Below are 23,917 nucleotides of genomic sequence, written 5' to 3' on the forward strand. Positions count from 1 at the left end.
TTGAGTGTTTCACAGATAATTATCAGAGCAATCACAACGTGAAGACACTTTGTGAGCAATAACATAGATCCCCTTGTGGAAGTTTAACATTCTAAACATGGTGATGAAATCAACAAAGAATATGAAACATTTGTACAATGTGGAAGCCCACAGATGGGTCAGGTACTAAGCCCAGGTTCCTGGAGGACATTTACAGGGGCTGTTACTGCCTAAAACTGTCCAACAGGAATTATTGTTCATTTGGATGATACAGAGCTACTTAACAAACACAAATGGAACTGTCCTCTGTTTGCTGTGTACTTCAGGGGGGCAAAGTTTGGACCCAATAGAGATACATGAGGTCCTGCTGGGTTTTAAAATACACTTTTACTCTTTCTTCATCTACTATCAAACTTCCATCAATGATGAGCAAATTGTGCCACTTGGCAGTCCACGTAGCTCACATCATCTGACCACAACAACCGAAATACCATGATAAAAACTGTAAGTCGGAAATGTTTTTTTCTGTAGGTATAAAAGAAAACCCCTGTAAGTGTTCTGGTGTATTAAAATCAGTTAATGTTACTGATGAAGAAATAAATACAGTGGGTGAAATAAGTATTGAACACTTCAACTATTGATTTTCAGGCTTGAATTGTGTCCTTGTTCGTGTATTTCAATTCTCTGTACATTGGGAAGAAGTGGAACAAACACTTATTTATGTGTCTTTCTGTGAGTTTGTGATCATACTAGCAGAAGAATCAATAGAAGATGTGTGTTTATATATATAGAGTTATATGTAAGCAATATCATTTAATATTCAAGCAAGTGCTTCCTACTGCATGTGCACTTCATGGCAGTCATAGGGATTGATGTGAATTGTTTGAATCTGGAATGTGGGAAGTGATTTACAGAGGAAAGGTCAGTGGGGCAGTGATTGTACAAGTTTGTTATGACAGGATATTGAAGTGCTTGTGGACACATGGGATGGGGCATGAAATTATTTTTTTTGAGATATAATAAAAATCCATAATTAATAATTACACAATACAACTTTGCCTTCCTATTGCCAACCTTGTTAGAGGAAATCAAATTGAAGTGCTCCCACATCTCGGAGGGACCTCTTTGCAACAGGTTCCATTGTAAATTTGCTACTCTCAACAACACTGACTTTGACTGTATGAGACGGACAAGCCTGAACCCTGTTTCGCACCCATTTGAATCAAATCGAAACAATCACGTGGCTGTGCCCGGAACGAAGCTTCGGACGTCACTGATCACGTGATCAGCAGCGAACGAACCAAGCAGCGATACATTTGCTTCGCCTTGCACTTGTTCATATTTTTCGACTAGGGCTGTCAAATGATTAAAAATTTTAATCAAATTAATTAGGATTAATCACTATTTTCAATTACACCTGAATCCTAACCATTTTTTCTTTCTGAAATGCATGCCAAAGATAAATAACAGGACACAGATACATAATTTTCATCATTATATTTCACATAAATACATGTTATTGATATTTGACTTAAACAAAATAAACAAAGCAATGTTATTCGATAAGTTAGACTGATTTCCCTACATGGCTCTAGAAGGGTCTCGAGCCTCCGCAGTTTATGCCACTCTGCTGCGGTCGGCAAAATGAGTTTGTGCTCCTGATGGTCCAGGGCTGCGATGACCAGACATGTCGAGACTCCCGAATTCCACCCGAACGACAATATTGCTCCACCACGGGCGCGCCGTTTGTCCACCTGTTCCCTCACCTCCCTCATGGATACTTATAGTCTGCATCTCCCCTTGTCCTGTAGCAGTGTGTCTTGCATTGCAAGTTAAATGTATTCATACCCGCGTCATAGTTTCCAAGGAGAATTATCATTTGTTACCTAACTGTTTGTGAGTATGGTTAAATAGTGGAGTGTTGAGATAAATCTGTATCAGTCAACCCATCTCTGCATCCTTGTCCTTCCCTCAAGCCACGTGTTTGATATTAATATTTACAAACAACTTCAAAGCAATCCATTGACATTATATCTTCCTTTAATGTCTTTGTTTTATGTAATTAGTCAATTAGTTTACGCAGGGTGTAATGCTCAATCCGGAGAGAAGGTTACCAATAGTAGGCTCAGGCGAGCCTACCCCCACGATAAGTGTCAATCAACCGACACCACGGGCAGTTGACCGACAGACGCCCAGTGCATGGTGTTCTGTATCGACTGTTTACAATGAAAAGTAAGGACCATGAATGCAGTTTATGACTATCCTCTTCCTACTCTATCCTTCTCAATTATCTGCATTTGTTTTAGATTCCACAGTGATGCTTTTTAGATGAAATGAAAATATTTGTTATACTTTTCAGACAATTTTAATATATGAATTGATCTATATAAATGAAGCAATCCTTCATGATATGTAGTTAGTACTTCATTGTAGACTAATGTGAGGTACTGTGTGATTTTGTATTTTTCTTTTAACCAATTTTTACCAATTGTTTTTTCTTTGAGCAGTTTTAAATAAATCAATTATGGCTGACTTCATTTTATTAATGTGCCTTTAGTAATATGGCTTTAAGTAAGAATTGCATTGGCCCCACCTTTGTTTCATTGGTATCAAAACATGAATTTAAACAGCATGACTTTGTACATCAAACTATCAAGTTCAATCTACGTAAAATCCTTGTTTTCCAGTTTTAGTTTTAGTCCATATTCTGCCTTCAGTTAGTCCTGACGTAGTAACACCATGAAGCTTTGTGCTCTGTTGCTAACATGAAGGCAGAGGGATCATTGGTTGTACAAACAGAAAAGAAACAGGATGCATGACATGTTGATGCTGAATATTTATTTCTATAGATGTGAAAGCAGACAGGTACACCTGCAGCTCTTCAAGTTTATGCTGAACTAGACTTTTATTGAACACACATAAGGCCTCGCCAGATAACATTGCTCATCGTTCCAGAGTCCCCAGCCTGGAAAAAAGAACAGACATGTGATTCAGTGGAATTTCATGGTTAGTGGTATTAATAGCTCTCGCGGGTCTTCCACATCGGCTTTGTACTGAAACAGTGCACGATGACCTCAGACGTGCTCCCTGATACGCCTCATCCTGCGACTGAAGCTGCTGTCACTTTTTAGATTAAATACTTTCAGATTGGGAAACTCATTGTGGTAAACTGCTGTGGTCATGTGATTTCTGACATCACGAAGCGATGCATGGAAACATCTGGCAGCGCTCAGTGAGACACCACAGGGTCAAATGAATAATGCAATCTATTTTTAATTTGCTATATAATAGTTTAGTTATATCTAGCTATTCAGCAAAATTCTAATAAATTACATTTGTATTGTTACATATGGCGCTGTCTGCTTTGCCCGTCTCCCCTTGTTTTTCCCTTCAGGTGCCAAACTGGCTGCACCTGGGATCCTGAAGCGAGGGGGCCCTGGTTTTAAAAGGAGGAAGGGGTCTTCTGATTGGACCACAAAAACCTCTCTGAAGTGTATTAGAATGTATGATATTATTATTATTATTAATATCATTTGAATTCTGTTTGTACTTACGGCTTGTGGTAATTTATGTTTTCTTTTAGTAATAAATACTTCATTATGAACACGTTTAGAATACTTTTGATTTCCCTAAACTATTGTAATAATCATCCTCATGCAATAAAAGTGTCTTTTATTCTCAGAAGTCTAGATTCATCTCCACCTAGTCTCCTCCCGAGCATTTGGTTTACTTACTCCAGTAGTTCATCTCAACGCAGTGCTCTCTCCATAGGAAGTTGTCTGGTTGTTTTTTAGCCCAATGGGAGAATCCTAACAAAGGTCCACTTCCATCAGTCCAGACAAATTGATAATCACTCTGTGAGGTCTAAAATATTGATGGAAAGAGAATTTATTTGTGGTGAGTTTTTATTATCGTCAAGAATTCAACAAAAGTGTATTGTCTTCATGTAAAGAAAAGAATATAAAACAAAATGCATTTGTATCTGACTTGGACTGAGCATCAGAACATCAGCTCATAGTCCACCGATCCTGAAGTTCTCTGCTTCTCATGCAACTATGACATCAACGCTCAGCTGCTTCCTGACTGGGACTTTCTGAATGTCACAGTAGTCAGACTGGACTTACTTCCTGAGTACGACACTTTGACCAATCAACAGCACAAGCCGGTTATATATTAAATATATATAATGTGTAAATATTCCAAATATTGTTTTTGTGAACTCACCAGAAGAACAAACGGAAGTGCAACTTTGTGCATCTGCTTTTTCAGGCCGATCCAGTAATGAGCTTTTCCAGTTGTTTCTCTGTACATGGCACATTGCACTATAGACAGCTCTATAGGGCTCCTGATTGACACCAGATGTCCACCCGGTAACTTTTGACAGGTTCTCTGTAATCAGCCAGAAGTAAATCATGAAGGCAGTTCACATTCGCTTTGTTGTGAAAGAGGAAAGTTCACAAGAGCATCAGTAAAATTACCTCTGCGTCATCAAAACTCAGGTGGGCGTTGTGAAAGAAGGCCTTCACACAGCGGTTTGGACCCATCTGGTACCAGCCTTTACCCATGTCTTTTGTACATGGAACTTTATATTTGGTACTGCACATTTCTTCAGGTGTCACTGTATCAAATAAAAATACTTTTGTTAGTTTTGTGTTTCTATTGTGCAGGTAGAAGATCATTTAAAGACTGTTTGGTTCTTACACTGTGTAGTGGCTGACATGGGCATCAACACCACCAGAAGGCAGGCGGTGATCCCAGCAGGACGCATGGTGCAAGGCTCACTGATGCAGTGTAAGAGGTGGCTATGTATAGATACAAGAATTGACAGAGTAAGTGAAAAATTATACTAATAGAAACATTTTAAACTGCTAATATTCATCTTCATTACTGAAGGTGAGTGATGAGGTTAAAATAAGATGACTGTTAATGACAAAAACACAGAATACATCAAAGGTATTCACAGGAGCAGCCAATTCGTATCGGTCCGTTTCCTTTGATGACAGAAGGCTAAAAAGACTCACCTCAGGTGTGACAACTCTTCCTCCTCCGTCTGGATGTCAGTGCAATCTTTTCCACAGTTAAATACTCTGAGCTGATGGCCTGAAAACATGGAAGTTCATGATGATCAAAGGCTAAATATTAAAAAGTCAACAAGTCAACGGCGGTTCCTCCCTGTCTCCAGGCATTGACCACTGTGTATTAGCTCATGTTCATCTGCCCTACAGGATAATTACTGCTACTGTGTTTAACTGGTCAACAGGCGTTATTATTCCTATTACTGTGGGAAATATCCCGCTGACATTCAGACGGAGGAGGACGGTGGAAGAGTTCTGTCCCACCTGAAGTCTGTCTTTGTCTATGTGTTTCAGGACAAAGATAAAAAGATCATTTGAGAGATCACGTTTGACTTTAAATGTCTTTTCTTCAGTTAAATACTCAGGCCTGATGCCCCGAGTACAGTATAATTGTAGTTTCAACGTCAATAGAAGGTTTTTCTTAAGTCAACGGTTCCTCCCTGTCTCCTGGCAATGACCAGTGAGTGTTTGCTCACATTCATCTGCACCTTGAAGGTACGAGGGTTACGGTTTGAGTGTTTCACAGATAATTATCAGAGCAATCACAACGTGAAGACACTTTGTGAGCAATAACATAGATCCCCTTGTGGAAGTTTAACATTCTAAACATGGTGATGAAATCAACAAAGAATATGAAACATTTGTTTATACACAGAGTACAATGTGGAAGCCCACAGATGGGTCAGGTACTAAGCCCAGGTTCCTGGAGGACATTTACAGGGGCTGTTACTGCCTGAAACTGTCCAACAGGAATTATTGTTCATTTGGATGATACAGAGCTACTTAACAAACACAAATGGAACTGTCTTCTGTTTGCTGTGTACTTCAGGGGAGCAAAGTTTGGACCCAATAGAGATACATGAGGTGCTGCCGGGTTTTAAAATACCCTTTTACTCTTTCTTCATCTACTATCAAACTTCCATCAATGATGAGCAAATTGTGCCACTAGGCAGTCCACGTAGCTCACATCATCTGCCCACAACAACCGAAATACCATGATAAAAACTGTAAGTCGGAAATCTTTTTTTCTGTACGTATAAAAGAAAACCCCTATAAGTGTTCTGGTGTATTAAAATCAGTTAATGTTACTGATGAAGAAATAAATACAGTGGGTGAAATAAGTATTGAACACACCATTTTTATCAGTAAATATATTTTCACCAGATGTAATACATACAGCTAAAACAAATAAGTTCAGAAATAAAGATCCGTGTAATAATGTAAAATGACACAGGGAAAAATTATTGAACACAAAGGGAGGTATGGAAAGCCAATAAAACAGCTGAAAACTATCAGTAATTAAAAAGCAATCCAGACCCTTGTCAGTGCAAATTAATATCAGCTGGTTCAGTCCCAACTGATGGCCATAATACAGTAGTGATGGCAAAGTGAAGCTTTCTGAACCAGTGAAGCTTTCCAGCCAATTGTATCCGGAAAAGGTTCATTCATTCAGTGCATTGCAAACTCTATGATGATCTCTGCTGTTGAAAACTTGTAGTGCATGTTTCCAATAGCCTGCCAGTAGCATTTGGCCCAGTCTCTGTGGGTTGAACATAATTATGAAAAGTTGAACCAATAAATCATTAATAAATACATGGATTCCTATATAAATACAACTATTGTTTTTTAGGTTTGAATTGTGTCCTTGTTTGTGTATTTCAATTCTCTGTACATTGGGAAGAAGTGGAACGAACACTTATTTATGTGTCTTTCTGTGAGTTTGTGATCATACTAGCAGAAGAATTACTAGAAGATGTATATATAATATATATATATAGTATAGAGTTATATGTAAGCAATATAATTTAAAATACAAGCAAGTGCTTCCTACTGCATGTGCACTTCATGGCAGTCATAGGGACTGATGTGAATAGTTTGAATCCAGAATGTGGGAAGTGATTTACAGAGGAAAGATCAGTGGGGCAGTGATTGTACAAGTTTGTTATGACAGGATATTGAAGTGCTTGTGGACACATGGGATGGGGCATGACATTTTATTTTTTGAGATGTAATAAAAATCCATAATTAATAATTACACAATACAACTTTGCCTTCCTATTGCCAACCTTGTTAGAGGAAATCAAATTGAAGTGCTCCCACATCTCGGAGGGACCTCTTTGCAACAGGTTCCATTGTAAATTTGCTACTCTCAACAACACTGACTTTGACTGTATGAGACGGACAAGCCTGAACCCTGTTTTGCACCCATTTGAATCAAATCGAAACAGTCACGTGGCTGTGCCCGGAACGAAGCTTCGGACGTCACTGATCACGTGATCAGCAGCGAACGAACCAAGCACCGATACATTTGCTTCGCCTTACACTGGTTCATATTTTTCGACTAGGGCTGTCAAATGATTAAAAATTTTAATCAAATTAATCAGGATTAATAAATACATGTTATTGATATTTGACTTAAAACAAAATAAACAAAGCAATGTTATTTGATAAGTTAGACTGATTTCTCTGCATGGCTCTAGAAGGGTCTCGAGCCTCTGCAGTTTATGTCACTCTGCTGCGGTCGGCAAAACGAGTTTGTGCTCCTGATGGTCCAGGGATGCGATGACCAGACATTTCACCCCCTCGAAAATCTCCTGGACCGACCTTTCTCCCGATTTCCACCCGAACTACAATATTGCTCCACCGTCCGTCACTGGGCGCGCCATTTCAGACCGAGCAATAATAAAGATTACACCTTGAAGTCGAGTGGCAATAAGAACCGAGAAAGATGAGACTGGCGCTGCAAAGAAAACCGCTAGCACCCGCACCCCCCCGGTCCTTTTGAATATCTCCCTAATTCTGAGGTCTCAAGGTTGGCAAGTATGGCGATGACGGCCTCTTTATTTCTGCTCACGCGCTTGACCATTTCCAGCTCCAAATGCCAACGTGTTGGAACATTTTGCTATTGTTTTTCTGATTTTGACGGCCTGACATATGCCTGCAGGTGGCAGTAATTTGCAGTGTTGTATAAGATGAAGTGCATTACCTAGAGGAAGAGGTACTTTCCTGACCTGTGTTAAAAAAATTCACGTAATTAACAACAAACAATTAATTAACGTCATTAACACGCTATTTTTGACAGCCCTTATTTCAACACAAGCTTCGAAGCAGGAGGTAACAACACTATAATACAGAAGTGGAATGACTTCACCATAGATTTGTCTCAACTAGGTGCTCCTCGCAAGATTTCTGACAGAGGAGTGAAAATAATTATCAGGACGGTTGTCCAAGAGCAAGGACCACTTGTGGAGAGCTTCAAAAAGACCTGAAATTAGCAGTTACTGTTGTCCCAAAGAAAGCAGTAAGTAATGCACTCCACCGCCAAGGCCTGTATGCACGCTCACCACACAAGACTCCATTGCTGAAAAAAAACATGTTGAAGCTCGTTTAAGTTTGCTGCACAACATTTGGAAAAAAGCCAGTAAAATACTGTGAGAATGCAGTATGGTGTGTCAGATGAGAGCAAAATTGAACTGTTTGGATGCCATAATACACACCATGTTTGGAGGAGAAATGGCACTGCACATCACCCTAAAAACACCATACCAACAGTGAAGTTTGAAGGTGGGAACATCATGGTGTGGGGCTGCTTTTCAGCAAATGGTACTGGCAAACTTCACATAATTGAAGGAAGGATGAATGGGCAAATTTAAAGAGACATTCTTGACAGAAATCTGCTGCCATCTACCGGGATGATGAAGATGAAACGAGGGTGGACATTTCAGCAAGACGATAATCTGAAACACACAGCCAAGGAAACTCTCAACTGGTTTCAAAGAAAGAAAATGAAGCTGCTAGAATGGCCCAGCCAATCACCTGACTTAAATCCCAATGAAAATCAAGATTCAAAGACTGTGTGGAAACATGGGCCCAAATCACACCAGAGCAATGCATGCGACTAGTTTCTCCATACAGGAGGCATCGTGAAGCTGTCATTACCAACAAAGGCTTTTGTACAAATATCAGTAAGTGTGTTCAATACTTTTTCCCTTTGTCATTTCACATTATTATACATAACTTTATTTCTGAACTTCTTTGTATGTAATGTATTGCTTTGTTGTTACCAACATCTGGTGAAAATCGCTTCTCAATAGCTTGTTGAGAAAAATGGTGACGTCCCAGGTAGCCAAAGTTACCTTATATATATTTTATATATATATATTTGCATATACACAGTACATAGTATTTATAGTAAGCTGTTGTGGAATACAAAGGAAAAATAAACCTCAAGTAGAGCTGACGTTATAAGTTGATTTATCGTTTTTTGTTGAAAGAACTTTAAAGTACTTTTAAACAGAACAATGACTCACGATTTTGGCGACCGAACAAAAGTTATTTAATTCAGATTAAGCACATTTACAGCTCAGGCTGCTGACTCACTTCACAAGAAACCTGAATTATTTCACTTGATATGAGGTAAATGGGTTGTTTACTGTGTGTGCTAACAATAAATACAACTTGATATGTATATCTATGAATATATTATTTTATATTAACTAAAACAGAGAAAGGTGCACTCATGTTGGGCTTATTCTCATGATCAGTATTTCTGTGATAAGTTATGAAACAAAAGATTTCTACTTAAAACTTTTATGTTTATCTGTAGCTGTACCAGAGGATTCAGATTAAAAAATCTAAGACCATAAATGGTGTTATTTTTAGCTCCTAAAGAGTGCTGTGATGGAGAACAGATTTGACATCAGTTGTATATGTAGGAATACGTATCTGACATGTGTATATCTTTTTTATAATGTCAAAATATAAGATATTGTGACTTTTTTTGTTTTCAGTTATTTGCTATTTTTCAGTTATTATTTAATCTCACATAAATAATATTGGTATTCTTGTTAGTTTTAAACCAATTAACAAACGTGTAAAAAATGCTCATGTGAACCTTTATGGACTCATGAGAGTGAGAGAGGGGCTCGGTGTGTCCTTAGGAGTCGCCCGGCAGTCTAAGCCTAGAGCAGCTTTACTAAGGGCTAACCTGAGCCAGCCCTAACTACAAGCAATATCAAAGAGGAACGTTTTAAGCTTTATTTTAAATGAACTGACCGAGTCTGCCCCACGGACCGAAAGTGGGGGGGTAGAAAGTCTGTATCGGTTACGGAATGGACCCCGAGGGACGGATGAGTGTGCATGTTAATATGTGTGGGTGTGCGTATGTTTGCGAGGATGGGTATGAGTGTAAATTCCAATGGTAATGATGACAATAAACCCTCATATAATACCGAGCGATTTCTTGTTCTAAGGTGATTCTGGGGATTGTCTTTCCTCCTGCAATTCTGCTGTTGGAGTTTTGTTTCATTCGTCCAAAGTGAACAAGGAGATTAAAACCAAGAAGGTGCAGACTCATCCGTCGGTAAGAACTGATCTGAGGTTATGTTTCAGGATGCCGTCTACAACGTTGACGCTGCAACAAAGAAAGAAGATGAAGAAGAGGAGCAGAAGAATCACAAGAGGAGAATTCCCATCGGGAGGAAGATCTACGAGTTCTACAACACTGCGTACACCAAGTCCCCTCTCAGGGAACGCGAGCTGCGTAAAAACGCTTTGGGAACGACTCTGCGTGACCGCATCATGAAATCTAACCAATGGCGAGCTGGTACGTCATAGGCGGGCGACGCTGGACCAGGGCGCTATAAAGGGACCCGAAGGGCAGGACCAATCATCTCTGTGCCTTCATCTAGTGTGTGTGAAGATTTTTCTAGTAGCAATGGCTGAGCGGTTTTGTCCAGTGTGTCATTACGGGCAGTGACTCGCACGCCTTGTGTGTTGTCTGCCTGGGCGTGGAGCACGCTCAGCTAGCCCTCGAGGGGGTCAAGCCCTGGCTCCGGTCCAGCTCGTGCTGAGGAAGAGCCCCAGATGTCTTTATGGGGATCACAAATGCATCTCGCTGAGGCCTTTTCCTGGCCCTTCACCGCAAGACACGCTCGGCGGCTTCCTCCAGCTCCGAGGAGCTGGACGTGGTGAGCGTAGAGGCAGCGGGGGCTGATGTAGAGGCGCCACATTCCCCCGTTGCCGCCGAAGAACTGCTGGAGGTCCTCAGTCGCTGACAGGTTTTCATATCAGCTGGCCGGCGGGTAAACGGCAGGCTACTGCTTCCGGTAAGCTGCATGAACGGTTTCTGCCTCCCCGTAGAGTACCTTCGCGCCGGTGCTTGTCTTTCTTCCCGGACGTCCAGGCTGAGGTGTCGGCGTCCTAAGGGAAGCCGGTGTGCGCTCGCGTTTACAACCCGCGTGCGGCTTTGTATTTGTCAGTGGCAGAGGCTAAGCGACATGGATGAAACATGAATTTAAACAGCATGACTTTGTACATCAAACTATCAAGTTCAATCTACGTAAAATCCTTGTTTTCCAGTTTTAGTTTTAGTCCATATTCTGCCTTCAGTTAGTCCTGACGTAGTAACACCATGAAGCTTTGTGCTCTGTTGCTAACATGAAGGCAGAGGGATCATTGGTTGTACAAACAGAAAAGAAACAGGATGCATGACATGTTGATGCTGAATATTTATTTCTATAGATGTGAAAGCAGACAGGTACACCTGCAGCTCTTCAAGTTTATGCTGAACTAGACTTTTATTGAACACACATAAGGCCTCGCCAGATAACATTGCTCATCGTTCCAGAGTCCCCAGCCTGGAAAAAAGAACAGACATGTGATTCAGTGGAATTTCATGTTTAGTGGTATTAATAGCTCTCGCGGGTCTTCCACATCGGCTTTGTACTGAAACAGTGCACGATGACCTCAGACGTGCTCCCTGATACGCCTCATCCTGCGACTGAAGCTGCTGTCACTTTTTAGATTAAATACTTTCAGATTGGGAAACTCATTGTGGTAAACTGCTGTGGTCATGTGATTTCTGACATCACGAAGCGATGCATGGAAACATCTGGCAGCGCTCAGTGAGACACCACAGGGTCAAATGAATAATGCAATCTATTTTTAATTTGCTATATAATAGTTTAGTTATATCTAGCTATTCAGCAAAATTCTAATAAATTACATTTGTATTGTTACATATGGCGCTGTCTGCTTTGCCCGTCTCCCCTTGTTTTTCCCTTCAGGTGCCAAACTGGCTGCACCTGGGATCCTGAAGCGAGGGGGCCCTGGTTTTAAAAGGAGGAAGGGGTCTTCTGATTGGACCACAAAAACCTCTCTGAAGTGTATTAGAATGTATGATATTATTATTATTATTAATATCATTTGAATTCTGTTTGTACTTACGGCTTGTGGTAATTTATGTATTCTTTTAGTAATAAATACTTCATTATAAACACGTGTAGAATACTTTTGATTTCCCTTACCTATTGTAATAATCATCCTCATGCAATAAAAGTGTCTTTTATTCTCAGAAGTCTAGATTCATCTCCACCTAGTCTCCTCCCGAGTCTTTGGTTTACTTACTCCAGTAGTTCATCTCAACGCAGTGCTCTCTCCATAGGAAGTTGTCTGGTTGTTTATTAGCCCAATAGGAGAATCCTAACATAGGTCCACTTCCATCAGTCCAGATAAATTGATTATCACTCTGTTTGGTCTAAAATATTGACGGAAAGAGAATTTATTTGTGGTGACTTTTTATTGTCGTTCAAGGATTCAACAATAATTTATTGTCTTCATGTAAAGAAAAGATTATAAAACAAAATGCATTTGTAGCTCACTTGGACCGAGCATCAGAACATCAGCTCATAGTCCACCGATCCTTAAGTTCTAGTACAACACTTTGACCAATCAACAGCACAAGCCGGTTATATATTAAATATATATAATATGTAAATATTCTAAATATTGTTTTTGTGAACTCACCAGAGGAACAAACTGAAGTGCAACTTTCTCTGCTTACCATCTGCCTTTTCAGGCCGATCCAGTAATGAGCTTTTCCAGGTGTTTCTCTGTACATGGCACATTGCACTATAGACAGCTCTATAGGGCTCTTGATTGACACCAGATGTCCACTCGGTAACTTTTGACAGGTTGTCTGTAATCAGCCAGAAGTAAATCATGAAGGCAGTTCACATTCGCTTTGTTTTGAAAGAGGAAAGTTCACAAGAGCATCAGTAAAATTACCTCTGCGTCATCAAAACTGAGGTGGGCGTTGTGGAAGAAGGCCTTCACACAGCGGTTTGGACCCATATGGTACCAGCCTTTACCCATGTCTTTTCTACATGGATCTTTATATTTTGTACTGCACATTTCTTCAGGTGTCCCTGTGTCAAATAAAAATACTTTTGTTAGTTTTGTGTTTCTATTGTGGAGGTAGAAGATCATTTAAAGACTGTTTGGTTCTTACACTCTGTAGTGGCTAACATGGGCATCAACACCACCAGAAGGCAGGCGGCGATGCCAGCAGGACGCATGGTGCAAGGCTCACTGACGCAGTGTAAGAGGTGGCTATGTATAGATATGAGAATTGACAGAGTAAGTGAAAAATAATACTAATAGAAACATTTTAAACTGCTAATATTCATCTTCATTACTGAAGGTGAGTGATGAGGTTAAAATAAGATGACTGTTAATGACAAAAACACAGAATACATCAAAGGTATTCACAGGAGCAGCCAATTCGTATCGGTCCGTTTCCTTTGATGACAGAAGGCTAAAAAGACTCACCTCAGGTGTGACAACTCTTCCTCCTCCGTCTGGATGTCAGTGCGATCTTTTCCACAGTTAAATACTCTGAGCTGATGGCCTGAAAACATGGAAGTTCATGATGATCAAAGGCTAAATATTAAAAAGTCAACAAGTCAACGGCGGTTCCTCCCTGTCTCCAGGCATTGACCACTGTGTATTAGCTCATGTTCATCTGCCCTACAGGATAATTACTGCTACTGTGTTTAACTGGTCAACAGGCGTTATTATTCCTATTACTGTGGGAAATATCCCGCTGACATTCAGACGGAGGAGGACGGTGGAAGAGTTCTGTCCCACCTGAAGTCTGTCTTTGTCTATGTGTTTCAGGACAAAGATAAAAAGATCATTTGAGAGATCACGTTTGACTTTAAATGTCTTTTCTTCAGTTAAATACTCAGGCCTGATGCCCCGAGTACAGTATAATTGTAGTTTCAACGTCAATAGAAGGTTTTTCTTAAGTCAACGGTTCCTCCCTGTCTCCTGGCAATGACCAGTGAGTGTTTGCTGACATTCATCTGCACCTTGAAGGTACGAGGGTTACGGTTTGAGTGTTTCACAGATAATTATCAGAGCAATCACAACGTGAAGACACTTTGTGAGCAATAACATAGATCCCCTTGTGGAAGTTTAACATTCTAAACATGGTGATGAAATCAACAAAGAATATGAAACATTTGTACAATGTGGAAGCCCACAGATGGGTCAGGTACTAAGCCCAGGTTCCTGGAGGACATTTACAGGGGCTGTTACTGCCTAAAACTGTCCAACAGGAATTATTGTTCATTTGGATGATACAGAGCTACTTAACAAACACAAATGGAACTGTCCTCTGTTTGCTGTGTACTTCAGGGGGGCAAAGTTTGGACCCAATAGAGATACATGAGGTCCTGCTGGGTTTTAAAATACACTTTTACTCTTTCTTCATCTACTATCAAACTTCCATCAATGATGAGCAAATTGTGCCACTTGGCAGTCCACGTAGCTCACATCATCTGACCACAACAACCGAAATACCATGATAAAAACTGTAAGTCGGAAATGTTTTTTTCTGTAGGTATAAAAGAAAACCCCTGTAAGTGTTCTGGTGTATTAAAATCAGTTAATGTTACTGATGAAGAAATAAATACAGTGGGTGAAATAAGTATTGAACACTTCAACTATTGATTTTCAGGCTTGAATTGTGTCCTTGTTCGTGTATTTCAATTCTCTGTACATTGGGAAGAAGTGGAACAAACACTTATTTATGTGTCTTTCTGTGAGTTTGTGATCATACTAGCAGAAGAATCAATAGAAGATGTGTGTTTATATATATAGAGTTATATGTAAGCAATATCATTTAATATTCAAGCAAGTGCTTCCTACTGCATGTGCACTTCATGGCAGTCATAGGGATTGATGTGAATTGTTTGAATCTGGAATGTGGGAAGTGATTTACAGAGGAAAGGTCAGTGGGGCAGTGATTGTACAAGTTTGTTATGACAGGATATTGAAGTGCTTGTGGACACATGGGATGGGGCATGAAATTATTTTTTTTGAGATATAATAAAAATCCATAATTAATAATTACACAATACAACTTTGCCTTCCTATTGCCAACCTTGTTAGAGGAAATCAAATTGAAGTGCTCCCACATCTCGGAGGGACCTCTTTGCAACAGGTTCCATTGTAAATTTGCTACTCTCAACAACACTGACTTTGACTGTATGAGACGGACAAGCCTGAACCCTGTTTCGCACCCATTTGAATCAAATCGAAACAATCACGTGGCTGTGCCCGGAACGAAGCTTCGGACGTCACTGATCACGTGATCAGCAGCGAACGAACCAAGCAGCGATACATTTGCTTCGCCTTGCACTTGTTCATATTTTTCGACTAGGGCTGTCAAATGATTAAAAATTTTAATCAAATTAATTAGGATTAATCACTATTTTCAATTACACCTGAATCCTAACCATTTTTTCTTTCTGAAATGCATGCCAAAGATAAATAACAGGACACAGATACATAATTTTCATCATTATATTTCACATAAATACATGTTATTGATATTTGACTTAAACAAAATAAACAAAGCAATGTTATTCGATAAGTTAGACTGATTTCCCTACATGGCTCTAGAAGGGTCTCGAGCCTCCGCAGTTTATGCCACTCTGCTGCGGTCGGCAAAATGAGTTTGTGCTCCTGATGGTCCAGGGCTGCGATGACCAGACATGTCGAGACTCCCGAATTCCACCCGAACGACAATATTGCTCCACCACGGGCGCGCCGTTTGTCCACCTGTTCCCTCACCTCCCTCATGGATACTTATAGTCTGCATCTCCCCTTGTCCTGTAGCAGTGTGTCTTGCATTGCAAGTTAAATGTATTCATACCCGCGTCATAGTTTCCAAGGAGAATTATCATTTGTTACCTAACTGTTTGTGAGTATGGTTAAATAGTGGAGTGTTGAGATAAATCTGTATCAGTCAACCCATCTCTGCATCCTTGTCCTTCCCTCAAGCCACGTGTTTGATATTAATATTTACAAACAACTTCAAAGCAATCCATTGACATTATATCTTCCTTTAATGTCTTTGTTTTATGTAATTAGTCAATTAGTTTACGCAGGGTGTAATGCTCAATCCGGAGAGAAGGTTACCAATAGTAGGCTCAGGCGAGCCTACCCCCACGATAAGTGTCAATCAACCGACACCACGGGCAGTTGACCGACAGACGCCCAGTGCATGGTGTTCTGTATCGACTGTTTACAATGAAAAGTAAGGACCATGAATGCAGTTTATGACTATCCTCTTCCTACTCTATCCTTCTCAATTATCTGCATTTGTTTTAGATTCCACAGTGATGCTTTTTAGATGAAATGAAAATATTTGTTATACTTTTCAGACAATTTTAATATATGAATTGATCTATATAAATGAAGCAATCCTTCATGATATGTAGTTAGTACTTCATTGTAGACTAATGTGAGGTACTGTGTGATTTTGTATTTTTCTTTTAACCAATTTTTACCAATTGTTTTTTCTTTGAGCAGTTTTAAATAAATCAATTATGGCTGACTTCATTTTATTAATGTGCCTTTAGTAATATGGCTTTAAGTAAGAATTGCATTGGCCCCACCTTTGTTTCATTGGTATCAAAACATGAATTTAAACAGCATGACTTTGTACATCAAACTATCAAGTTCAATCTACGTAAAATCCTTGTTTTCCAGTTTTAGTTTTAGTCCATATTCTGCCTTCAGTTAGTCCTGACGTAGTAACACCATGAAGCTTTGTGCTCTGTTGCTAACATGAAGGCAGAGGGATCATTGGTTGTACAAACAGAAAAGAAACAGGATGCATGACATGTTGATGCTGAATATTTATTTCTATAGATGTGAAAGCAGACAGGTACACCTGCAGCTCTTCAAGTTTATGCTGAACTAGACTTTTATTGAACACACATAAGGCCTCGCCAGATAACATTGCTCATCGTTCCAGAGTCCCCAGCCTGGAAAAAAGAACAGACATGTGATTCAGTGGAATTTCATGGTTAGTGGTATTAATAGCTCTCGCGGGTCTTCCACATCGGCTTTGTACTGAAACAGTGCACGATGACCTCAGACGTGCTCCCTGATACGCCTCATCCTGCGACTGAAGCTGCTGTCACTTTTTAGATTAAATACTTTCAGATTGGGAAACTCATTGTGGTAAACTGCTGTGGTCATGTGATTTCTGACATCACGAAGCGATGCATGGAAACATCTGGCAGCGCTCAGTGAGACACCACAGGGTCAAATGAATAATGCAATCTATTTTTAATTTGCTATATAATAGTTTAGTTATATCTAGCTATTCAGCAAAATTCTAATAAATTACATTTGTATTGTTACATATGGCGCTGTCTGCTTTGCCCGTCTCCCCTTGTTTTTCCCTTCAGGTGCCAAACTGGCTGCACCTGGGATCCTGAAGCGAGGGGGCCCTGGTTTTAAAAGGAGGAAGGGGTCTTCTGATTGGACCACAAAAACCTCTCTGAAGTGTATTAGAATGTATGATATTATTATTATTATTAATATCATTTGAATTCTGTTTGTACTTACGGCTTGTGGTAATTTATGTTTTCTTTTAGTAATAAATACTTCATTATGAACACGTTTAGAATACTTTTGATTTCCCTAAACTATTGTAATAATCATCCTCATGCAATAAAAGTGTCTTTTATTCTCAGAAGTCTAGATTCATCTCCACCTAGTCTCCTCCCGAGCATTTGGTTTACTTACTCCAGTAGTTCATCTCAACGCAGTGCTCTCTCCATAGGAAGTTGTCTGGTTGTTTTTTAGCCCAATGGGAGAATCCTAACAAAGGTCCACTTCCATCAGTCCAGACAAATTGATAATCACTCTGTGAGGTCTAAAATATTGATGGAAAGAGAATTTATTTGTGGTGAGTTTTTATTATCGTCAAGAATTCAACAAAAGTGTATTGTCTTCATGTAAAGAAAAGAATATAAAACAAAATGCATTTGTATCTGACTTGGACTGAGCATCAGAACATCAGCTCATAGTCCACCGATCCTGAAGTTCTCTGCTTCTCATGCAACTATGACATCAACGCTCAGCTGCTTCCTGACTGGGACTTTCTGAATGTCACAGTAGTCAGACTGGACTTACTTCCTGAGTACGACACTTTGACCAATCAACAGCACAAGCCGGTTATATATTAAATATATATAATGTGTAAATATTCCAAATATTGTTTTTGTGAACTCACCAGAAGAACAAACGGAAGTGCAACTTTGTGCATCTGCTTTTTCAGGCCGATCCAGTAATGAGCTTTTCCAGTTGTTTCTCTGTACATGGCACATTGCACTATAGACAGCTCTATAGGGCTCCTGATTGACACCAGATGTCCACCCGGTAACTTTTGACAGGTTCTCTGTAATCAGCCAGAAGTAAATCATGAAGGCAGTTCACATTCGCTTTGTTGTGAAAGAGGAAAGTTCACAAGAGCATCAGTAAAATTACCTCTGCGTCATCAAAACTCAGGTGGGCGTTGTGAAAGAAGGCCTTCACACAGCGGTTTGGACCCATCTGGTACCAGCCTTTACCCATGTCTTTTGTACATGGAACTTTATATTTGGTACTGCACATTTCTTCAGGTGTCACTGTATCAAATAAAAATACTTTTGTTAGTTTTGTGTTTCTATTGTGCAGGTAGAAGATCATTTAAAGACTGTTTGGTTCTTACACTGTGTAGTGGCTGACATGGGCATCAACACCACCAGAAGGCAGGCGGTGATCCCAGCAGGACGCATGGTGCAAGGCTCACTGATGCAGTGTAAGAGGTGGCTATGTATAGATACAAGAATTGACAGAGTAAGTGAAAAATTATACTAATAGAAACATTTTAAACTGCTAATATTCATCTTCATTACTGAAGGTGAGTGATGAGGTTAAAATAAGATGACTGTTAATGACAAAAACACAGAATACATCAAAGGTATTCACAGGAGCAGCCAATTCGTATCGGTCCGTTTCCTTTGATGACAGAAGGCTAAAAAGACTCACCTCAGGTGTGACAACTCTTCCTCCTCCGTCTGGATGTCAGTGCAATCTTTTCCACAGTTAAATACTCTGAGCTGATGGCCTGAAAACATGGAAGTTCATGATGATCAAAGGCTAAATATTAAAAAGTCAACAAGTCAACGGCGGTTCCTCCCTGTCTCCAGGCATTGACCACTGTGTATTAGCTCATGTTCATCTGCCCTACAGGATAATTACTGCTACTGTGTTTAACTGGTCAACAGGCGTTATTATTCCTATTACTGTGGGAAATATCCCGCTGACATTCAGACGGAGGAGGACGGTGGAAGAGTTCTGTCCCACCTGAAGTCTGTCTTTGTCTATGTGTTTCAGGACAAAGATAAAAAGATCATTTGAGAGATCACGTTTGACTTTAAATGTCTTTTCTTCAGTTAAATACTCAGGCCTGATGCCCCGAGTACAGTATAATTGTAGTTTCAACGTCAATAGAAGGTTTTTCTTAAGTCAACGGTTCCTCCCTGTCTCCTGGCAATGACCAGTGAGTGTTTGCTCACATTCATCTGCACCTTGAAGGTACGAGGGTTACGGTTTGAGTGTTTCACAGATAATTATCAGAGCAATCACAACGTGAAGACACTTTGTGAGCAATAACATAGATCCCCTTGTGGAAGTTTAACATTCTAAACATGGTGATGAAATCAACAAAGAATATGAAACGTTTGTTTATACACAGAGTACAATGTGGAAGCCCACAGATGGGTCAGGTACTAAGCCCAGGTTCCTGGAGGACATTTACAGGGGCTGTTACTGCCTGAAACTGTCCAACAGGAATTATTGTTCATTTGGATGATACAGAGCTACTTAACAAACACAAATGGAACTGTCTTCTGTTTGCTGTGTACTTCAGGGGAGCAAAGTTTGGACCCAATAGAGATACATGAGGTGCTGCCGGGTTTTAAAATACCCTTTTACTCTTTCTTCATCTACTATCAAACTTCCATCAATGATGAGCAAATTGTGCCACTAGGCAGTCCACGTAGCTCACATCATCTGCCCACAACAACCGAAATACCATGATAAAAACTGTAAGTCGGAAATCTTTTTTTCTGTACGTATAAAAGAAAACCCCTATAAGTGTTCTGGTGTATTAAAATCAGTTAATGTTACTGATGAAGAAATAAATACAGTGGGTGAAATAAGTATTGAACACACCATTTTTATCAGTAAATATATTTTCACCAGATGTAATACATACAGCTAAAACAAATAAGTTCAGAAATAAAGATCCGTGTAATAATGTAAAATGACACAGGGAAAAATTATTGAACACAAAGGGAGGTATGGAAAGCCAATAAAACAGCTGAAAACTATCAGTAATTAAAAAGCAATCCAGACCCTTGTCAGTGCAAATTAATATCAGCTGGTTCAGTCCCAACTGATGGCCATAATACAGTAGTGATGGCAAAGTGAAGCTTTCTGAACCAGTGAAGCTTTCCAGCCAATTGTATCCGGAAAAGGTTCATTCATTCAGTGCATTGCAAACTCTATGATGATCTCTGCTGTTGAAAACTTGTAGTGCATGTTTCCAATAGCCTGCCAGTAGCATTTGGCCCAGTCTCTGTGGGTTGAACATAATTATGAAAAGTTGAACCAATAAATCATTAATAAATACATGGATTCCTATATAAATACAACTATTGTTTTTTAGGTTTGAATTGTGTCCTTGTTTGTGTATTTCAATTCTCTGTACATTGGGAAGAAGTGGAACGAACACTTATTTATGTGTCTTTCTGTGAGTTTGTGATCATACTAGCAGAAGAATTACTAGAAGATGTATATATAATATATATATAGTATAGAGTTATATGTAAGCAATATAATTTAAAATACAAGCAAGTGCTTCCTACTGCATGTGCACTTCATGGCAGTCATAGGGACTGATGTGAATAGTTTGAATCCAGAATGTGGGAAGTGATTTACAGAGGAAAGATCAGTGGGGCAGTGATTGTACAAGTTTGTTATGACAGGATATTGAAGTGCTTGTGGACACATGGGATGGGGCATGACATTTTATTTTTTGAGATGTAATAAAAATCCATAATTAATAATTACACAATACAACTTTGCCTTCCTATTGCCAACCTTGTTAGAGGAAATCAAATTGAAGTGCTCCCACATCTCGGAGGGACCTCTTTGCAACAGGTTCCATTGTAAATTTGCTACTCTCAACAACACTGACTTTGACTGTATGAGACGGACAAGCCTGAACCCTGTTTTGCACCCATTTGAATCAAATCGAAACAGTCACGTGGCTGTGCCCGGAACGAAGCTTCGGACGTCACTGATCACGTGATCAGCAGCGAACGAACCAAGCACCGATACATTTGCTTCGCCTTACACTGGTTCATATTTTTCGACTAGGGCTGTCAAATGATTAAAAATTTTAATCAAATTAATCAGGATTAATAAATACATGTTATTGATATTTGACTTAAAACAAAATAAACAAAGCAATGTTATTTGATAAGTTAGACTGATTTCTCTGCATGGCTCTAGAAGGGTCTCGAGCCTCTGCAGTTTATGTCACTCTGCTGCGGTCGGCAAAACGAGTTTGTGCTCCTGATGGTCCAGGGATGCGATGACCAGACATTTCACCCCCTCGAAAATCTCCTGGACCGACCTTTCTCCCGATTTCCACCCGAACTACAATATTGCTCCACCGTCCGTCACTGGGCGCGCCATTTCAGACCGAGCAATAATAAAGATTACACCTTGAAGTCGAGTGGCAATAAGAACCGAGAAAGATGAGACTGGCGCTGCAAAGAAAACCGCTAGCACCCGCACCCCCCCGGTCCTTTTGAATATCTCCCTAATTCTGAGGTCTCAAGGTTGGCAAGTATGGCGATGACGGCCTCTTTATTTCTGCTCACGCGCTTGACCATTTCCAGCTCCAAATGCCAACGTGTTGGAACATTTTGCTATTGTTTTTCTGATTTTGACGGCCTGACATATGCCTGCAGGTGGCAGTAATTTGCAGTGTTGTATAAGATGAAGTGCATTACCTAGAGGAAGAGGTACTTTCCTGACCTGTGTTAAAAAAATTCACGTAATTAACAACAAACAATTAATTAACGTCATTAACACGCTATTTTTGACAGCCCTTATTTCAACACAAGCTTCGAAGCAGGAGGTAACAACACTATAATACAGAAGTGGAATGACTTCACCATAGATTTGTCTCAACTAGGTGCTCCTCGCAAGATTTCTGACAGAGGAGTGAAAATAATTATCAGGACGGTTGTCCAAGAGCAAGGACCACTTGTGGAGAGCTTCAAAAAGACCTGAAATTAGCAGTTACTGTTGTCCCAAAGAAAGCAGTAAGTAATGCACTCCACCGCCAAGGCCTGTATGCACGCTCACCACACAAGACTCCATTGCTGAAAAAAACCATGTTGAAGCTCGTTTAAGTTTGCTGCACAACATTTGGAAAAAAGCCAGTAAAATACTGTGAGAATGCAGTATGGTGTGTCAGATGAGAGCAAAATTGAACTGTTTGGATGCCATAATACACACCATGTTTGGAGGAGAAATGGCACTGCACATCACCCTAAAAACACCATACCAACAGTGAAGTTTGAAGGTGGGAACATCATGGTGTGGGGCTGCTTTTCAGCAAATGGTACTGGCAAACTTCACATAATTGAAGGAAGGATGAATGGGCAAATTTAAAGAGACATTCTTGACAGAAATCTGCTGCCATCTACCGGGATGATGAAGATGAAACGAGGGTGGACATTTCAGCAAGACGATAATCTGAAACACACAGCCAAGGAAACTCTCAACTGGTTTCAAAGAAAGAAAATGAAGCTGCTAGAATGGCCCAGCCAATCACCTGACTTAAATCCCAATGAAAATCAAGATTCAAAGACTGTGTGGAAACATGGGCCCAAATCACACCAGAGCAATGCATGCGACTAGTTTCTCCATACAGGAGGCATCGTGAAGCTGTCATTACCAACAAAGGCTTTTGTACAAATATCAGTAAGTGTGTTCAATACTTTTTCCCTTTGTCATTTCACATTATTATACATAACTTTATTTCTGAACTTCTTTGTATGTAATGTATTGCTTTGTTGTTACCAACATCTGGTGAAAATCGCTTCTCAATAGCTTGTTGAGAAAAATGGTGACGTCCCAGGTAGCCAAAGTTACCTTATATATATTTTATATATATATATTTGCATATACACAGTACATAGTATTTATAGTAAGCTGTTGTGGAATACAAAGGAAAAATAAACCTCAAGTAGAGCTGACGTTATAAGTTGATTTATCGTTTTTTGTTGAAAGAACTTTAAAGTACTTTTAAACAGAACAATGACTCACGATTTTGGCGACCGAACAAAAGTTATTTAATTCAGATTAAGCACATTTACAGCTCAGGCTGCTGACTCACTTCACAGGAAACCTGAATTATTTCACTTGATATGAGGTAAATGGGTTGTTTACTGTGTGTGCTAACAATAAATACAACTTGATATGTATATCTATGAATATATTATTTTATATTAACTAAAACAGAGAAAGGTGCACTCATGTTGGGCTTATTCTCATGATCAGTATTTCTGTGATAAGTTATGAAACAAAAGATTTCTACTTAAAACTTTTATGTTTATCTGTAGCTGTACCAGAGGATTCAGATTAAAAAATCT

The 23,917-nt window shown here is 39.7% G+C and overlaps 3 protein-coding genes across 3 annotated transcripts; all 3 read right to left on the minus strand.

Annotated features, from left to right (window-relative positions):
• Positions 1-1,738: 1,738 nt before the first annotated feature.
• LOC134107826 (C-type lectin BfL-1-like) lies at positions 1,739-5,383 on the minus strand. Its single transcript, XM_062559685.1, has 6 exons — positions 5,001-5,383; positions 4,681-4,781; positions 4,458-4,597; positions 4,204-4,368; positions 3,714-3,843; positions 1,739-2,944 (listed from the first exon to the last, which is right to left on the minus strand). Exons 1-6 carry the CDS (start codon positions 5,087-5,089, stop codon positions 2,877-2,879), a joined length of 693 nt encoding a protein of 230 aa, XP_062415669.1. The 5' UTR covers positions 5,090-5,383; the 3' UTR covers positions 1,739-2,876.
• Positions 5,384-11,353: 5,970 nt separating this feature from the next.
• LOC134107834 (C-type lectin BfL-1-like) lies at positions 11,354-13,477 on the minus strand. Its single transcript, XM_062559723.1, has 5 exons — positions 13,345-13,477; positions 13,122-13,261; positions 12,898-13,032; positions 12,462-12,591; positions 11,354-11,692 (listed from the first exon to the last, which is right to left on the minus strand). The coding sequence occupies exons 1-5, from the start codon at positions 13,409-13,411 to the stop codon at positions 11,625-11,627; spliced, it is 540 nt and encodes a 179-aa protein (XP_062415707.1). The 5' UTR covers positions 13,412-13,477; the 3' UTR covers positions 11,354-11,624.
• A 2,490-nt stretch (positions 13,478-15,967) lies between these two features.
• On the minus strand, positions 15,968-19,669 carry LOC134107825 (C-type lectin BfL-1-like). The gene is made up of 6 exons (XM_062559684.1): positions 19,230-19,669; positions 18,910-19,010; positions 18,687-18,826; positions 18,433-18,597; positions 17,943-18,072; positions 15,968-17,173 (listed from the first exon to the last, which is right to left on the minus strand). The coding sequence occupies exons 1-6, from the start codon at positions 19,316-19,318 to the stop codon at positions 17,106-17,108; spliced, it is 693 nt and encodes a 230-aa protein (XP_062415668.1). The 5' UTR covers positions 19,319-19,669; the 3' UTR covers positions 15,968-17,105.
• Between the last annotated feature and the right edge of the window lie 4,248 nt (positions 19,670-23,917).

The sequence above is a fragment of the Pungitius pungitius genome, chromosome 20 (assembly GCF_949316345.1).
Source record: "Pungitius pungitius chromosome 20, fPunPun2.1, whole genome shotgun sequence".
NCBI classification, from domain to species: Eukaryota; Metazoa; Chordata; class Actinopteri; order Perciformes; family Gasterosteidae; genus Pungitius; species Pungitius pungitius.

What these genes read in the sequence shown, in the direction of transcription:
- LOC134107825 (XM_062559684.1), bottom strand. Translation starts at nt 19,318, where the DNA reads ATGTTTTCAGGCCATCAGCTCAGAGTATTTAACTGTGGAAAAGATTGC. An exon ending in CACTTCCGTTTGTTCTTCTG is followed by an intron (nt 18,073 to 18,432) that starts GTGAGTTCACAA and finishes TCAATATTTTAG; the next exon opens with ACCTCACAGAGTGATTATCA. An exon ending in CGTTGAGATGAACTACTGGA is followed by an intron (nt 17,174 to 17,942) that starts GTAAGTAAACCA and finishes TCTTTTTTCCAG; the next exon opens with GCTGGGGACTCTGGAACGAT.
- LOC134107834 (XM_062559723.1), bottom strand. Translation starts at nt 13,411, where the DNA reads ATGCGTCCTGCTGGCATCGCCGCCTGCCTTCTGGTGGTGTTGATGCCC. An exon ending in TCGGCCTGAAAAGGCAGATG is followed by an intron (nt 12,592 to 12,897) that starts GTAAGCAGAGAA and finishes TCAATATTTTAG; the next exon opens with ACCAAACAGAGTGATAATCA. An exon ending in CGTTGAGATGAACTACTGGA is followed by an intron (nt 11,693 to 12,461) that starts GTAAGTAAACCA and finishes TCTTTTTTCCAG; the next exon opens with GCTGGGGACTCTGGAACGAT.
- LOC134107826 (XM_062559685.1), bottom strand. Translation starts at nt 5,089, where the DNA reads ATGTTTTCAGGCCATCAGCTCAGAGTATTTAACTGTGGAAAAGATTGC. An exon ending in CATGTCAGCCACTACACAGT is followed by an intron (nt 4,598 to 4,680) that starts GTAAGAACCAAA and finishes TATTTGATACAG; the next exon opens with TGACACCTGAAGAAATGTGC. An exon ending in CACTTCCGTTTGTTCTTCTG is followed by an intron (nt 3,844 to 4,203) that starts GTGAGTTCACAA and finishes TCAATATTTTAG; the next exon opens with ACCTCACAGAGTGATTATCA.